This window comes from Zingiber officinale, chromosome 1A (assembly GCF_018446385.1).
Source record: "Zingiber officinale cultivar Zhangliang chromosome 1A, Zo_v1.1, whole genome shotgun sequence".
Classification (NCBI taxonomy): Eukaryota; Viridiplantae; Streptophyta; class Magnoliopsida; order Zingiberales; family Zingiberaceae; genus Zingiber; species Zingiber officinale.
The window spans coordinates 24,114,922-24,119,499 of NC_055987.1; the positions used below are offsets into that span (position 1 = coordinate 24,114,922).

The 4,578-nt window shown below is 41.8% G+C and overlaps 1 protein-coding gene across 1 annotated transcript; it reads left to right on the forward strand.

Annotated features, from left to right (window-relative positions):
* Nucleotides 1-1,568: 1,568 nt before the first annotated feature.
* Nucleotides 1,569-3,308, forward strand: LOC122021132 (dof zinc finger protein DOF5.1-like). Its single transcript, XM_042579222.1, has 2 exons — nt 1,569-1,851; nt 2,045-3,308. Exons 1-2 carry the CDS (start codon nt 1,801-1,803, stop codon nt 2,963-2,965), a joined length of 972 nt encoding a protein of 323 aa, XP_042435156.1. The 5' UTR covers nt 1,569-1,800; the 3' UTR covers nt 2,966-3,308.
* Nucleotides 3,309-4,578: the final 1,270 nt, after the last annotated feature.

Sequence of the window (4,578 nt, forward strand, 5' to 3'; positions counted from 1 at the left end):
GCTGGGCAGTTTGGCACAGTGGTTCCTTAATTCCTGATGTCTCCACGAATGAAAATCTTATTAGTTGGATCAAGTGAGAGGTATGACAGGTGGATTGCCATTCTCTCTAAAGCCCTGCTCAGAGCACAACCATGCCAGCATGAAATGTTTGGCAGAGATTACAGGGGATTTGCCGGATGGGCAAAAAATGTTTTCTTAGGAATTTATGTGACAGTCAACAATGAAAATATAAGTCTCCTGTCGTTATATGGTTTGCAAGTCGACTAGTAAATTCAAGAAAACTGACATAAAAGGGACAATGAATACTAACGTTACATTCTAATCAATTATATATCTACATCCCATGATATTCACATCATGTTTGAGCTCTCTAGCGTCTCTAGAGCTATGATATTACGGTAGGATATTCAGATTATCATCCAGGTATACGTGATTCGAATCCTAGTTATGACGTATTTGTAGAAATTTTTCCTCTAAATAGGAGGCACAATCAAAGGATGTTGGGCTTCTGGACTGACCGTCGCGTGTGCTTCCCGATTTACCCTAATGGTTGATGGAAAACTTTCGCAGAGTTGGACCGATCACCCTAGGGATAGTCAATGAAATTAAATGGGATTATCATATTTGAGGTCTCTAGCCAAGAAATACAAATATTGGCCCTAGCCAGAGTAAATGAAGTAGATGATTTTAATACAAAGGAGTGTTATAATACCCTATTAATGCATCATATTACGGATGCTCTATAGCTATTCTGAAAGCATCAAGATTAATTCGATCCTCAAATCCTACGAGTTCCAAGAATAAAATATAACCCTTGATCATTAATAATTTATGTATTTATTTAGAAATTTCTCCAACAAAAACAAACTGTTTCAAATTCTTCAAGGAACTAGTAAAAAAATTGCCATGACATGCAAAGAGCAAGAAGTGAGCATCAAAGAGGGTTCTAGGCTTCTAGCTTGTCGTGAAGCAGCATCGAGATAGTGGCATGGTGGTAATGGAGCGGGCAACGCTACCAACGCGGCAACGCCCACATGATCACTGGGCCAATAATTAACAGACAAAGAAATTATTCTTCTTTTTTGACTAAATTTCTTTAATTAATCAAGCACGAAGGATCATTCAATAACAATCTATAATTCCACATAAAAAGGTGGAACTAATTGACTTGCTAATCAATGGGATGCTCTGACTTTGACACTAGACTAAGGTTGCAAAGCACTTTAATTCAAGACACGCACTGTAGACGATCCTTTAATATAACATCCAAGGATGCTTGCAGATGTAAGAACATTCATCTGATTTCGTTGAACAAGTATCAGCAGCATCCTTTCACAGTTTCATCACTGCTAGCTCTTTCCACGGAGAGATAAAACTGATGCCAATATATGGCACTCTCGAATCATCCATCCTCTCTTGTCAGCCATCACTTCAGCTTTCCGCCCATCTTCTGCATTGGCCAATTCTCTTTAAGCTTACTGGCTAAGGATCTTTCCCTCTCTACCAAACTCACACTGCACTAGCAACAAAATAATAGTGAGCAATTTAAACCCGTATTATAAAAAGGACTGCAAGAGGGAGCCATCGCCCGCATCCCTTTTTCTCTTTCACCCTTTCTTATTAATTTCTTCTTCTCCATCTCCCTCTTTTCTCCTCCTTCAACTCCTTGTGTGTGTGGGTGTGTGAGATTCAGCACAACCTCTCAGCCTCGTCAAAGTTTCGTCAAAAAGGAAAGTTTAAAGGAACAAAAGGGAAGGGAAAAAAAAAAAAGAAGAAGAAGAAGAGAAATCCAAGATAACCATGGTTTTCCCATCAGTTCCTCTCTATCTTGATCCACCAAACTGGAACCAGGTAGGTAGTGGAGCTTCTCCCTTATCATCCCTTTCTCCTCCTTTCTTTTCCCGGCCGTTTCCTTCTGTTCCCGAAAGCCATAAGAAGAGAGGATGATGGAGAGGAAAAATTCTTGCGCTTTTTATGTTCTCATAGTTTTGTTCCCTCTTTAATTTATGCTCTAGCTAGTTCCTTAATTAGCGATTAACCGCAGCAACAAGCTCATCAGCCAGGAAGCAGCGGTGAGATTGGTCAGCTTCCCCCTGCAGGAATGGCGGCGCAACGGACGGAGGTGGGAATGGCCGCCGGTTCGATCCGGCCGGGATCGATGGCGGACCGGGCCCGGCTGGCGAAGATCCCGCAGCCAGATCCGGGGCTCAAGTGTCCTCGGTGCGAATCCGCCAACACCAAGTTCTGCTACTTCAACAACTACTCGCTCTCGCAGCCCCGCCACTTCTGCAAGACCTGCCGCCGCTACTGGACCCGCGGCGGCGCCCTCCGCAACGTCCCTGTGGGAGGCGGATGCCGCCGAAACAAGCGCAGTAAGCCCTCCGGAGCCAGTTCCTCCAAGTCCTCCGCCACCACGCAGACCTCCGCCGCCTCCTCGTCCTCCGGTGCAATCACGTCGCCCCACGCGGTCTTCCCCTCGCAATTGTCCTTCATGGCAGCCTCTTTGCACCCGCTGCCGCCGGATTTCAACTTCGGAGCTGGCTTCTCCGGCCTCGATGCGGCTGATTACCAGCTCGGCGGTAGCAGCGCCGGCGGTGTTGTGGGGCTTCAGCAAATGCAGCAATTCCCTTTACTTGGAGGTGGAGCACTAGAGCAGCTCCCTCCGCCACAGCCACTGCCACTGCCACTTCAGTCCATTTCCGGGCAATACCCTTATGGCGGCGGCGAAGGCAGTGGATTTGCCGGGGGATTATTCACAGGGCAAGCTCCAATGTTGAAGCAGTCGGCTCTCATCTCTCAGCTTGCTTCCGTAAAGATGGAAGACAACCAACAACTGCTTAACTTTCCGAGAAACTACCTTGGCGTTTCACGCAGCGACCAATTCTGGAACGGTGGTGATGGCGGAAGCAGTGGCGGCGCCGCCTGTGGTTGGGATATCTCCGGATTCAACTCGTCATCGGGGTAACATATCTTGTAATCGTATGCATGGTGGCCTTTACACAAGTTTTAACACGGAAGCTTAGGGTTTTTTTTGGCTTCCATGATCGGCATACAAGGCATGAGGAGAAGCTAATTAAAGTAGTACTATAACTCTGATATGATGGACGGCATCAGAACATTAAACAACTTGAAAGTTTTAATTAACTTGTTGTGCTAGACGTAGGGTTCTTGGTTTAGAGTGAATTGGTGTCGATTTCTTTTCTTTCTAGTTTCTTAGCATACTGTATCAGTGTAACTTAATTACACTTTGGTTATACTTATGATCAGATCCGATCGGTCGTTTGTGATGGAGAACATGTATCTGAATTCAACATGTAGAATATTTTGCTGCTAAAATGGACAATGTACTACATCTCATCTTCGAGTTTAATTTAGTTCCTGAATCTTCTAGCTATTGTGTATTATGCATCGAAAAAGAAGACACAAAGTTATGATAGTCAACTTGAAATTAGTTAATTCAGTTACATATGAATGAATACATGGTAAAGGTAAATTCATCTTACATTGAAAGAAGAGTTAATGTTTATCAAATTAAATGAAGGGCATTTCATGATTAAAGATCCCTATCGCGATTGCATGTGTAATATAATTAAGCACCCATTAATCACAATCAGATCACATGCATCAAATTATGTATGCACAATTGTGTACTTTCATGTGGAAGCATTTTTAAGTTGTGTTGAAACTTTGATACTCATAGAAACTTCAAGGTAAACAAGGAACTCTTTTCTAGAATTTGCGCATTCTGTTGTTTCTACTTCAACAAAGATGATCTCTAGTTCCAAGAAAATTTCCTTGGAAAAGCTTCCTTCTTGAACTTTTGTATATTTATATAAATCTTGCTCTTTAATGAGGCTATATATTGCCAAATGAAACCTTTTTGACCCTTTTTTCTGTATGATTATTCCGTGCAGATTAAAGCTAGCTCTCATGAAGCATTGTTAGTTTTCGTCTGCACAAGGTCATTACTAGCTAGTACCCATTTGCATGATATATTTTCTTCCCCTCTATCTTTACATTTCAAATATATATGAAGCTTCATTAAATTTAAGAACCTAGCTAATTAAGTAAGAACCATGTTCAGTGGAGAATATACATGTATATACAAGACAACTGCAAACTTGAGTGTGCAAAGATTTTATAATTAAGAACATTATTACCCTAATTACCTTTTTATTGTTATTAGTGAATTCAATAATTTATTCCTAAAATAAATAGCGATCTCAAAGAACAGATCAATATAATGTGCCTGTGTCAATGCATGCATGCATGCATGCACACTACACATGCAGATATAAGAGACAGAAAAACAACCTCTTTATTCGCTCAGTATTTTTGTTGGCTATAATTTTAGGGCACTTCCTTCAATAAAATGACACAACCGCCAATATACTCTTCGTTCTCTCTATGCATCACTCTGATCTATCTACCTTAACCAAAGTTTAACACACGCCTATTTAATAGCCAACTCTGTTGCCCTTTTTTCAAAATAGAAAAAGAATCCACCATGCCTCACAAAAACCAAAACCCTCATTCCAATTCCTAGGATCCGATCCATGAGCTTGCAGAAGAGTTGCA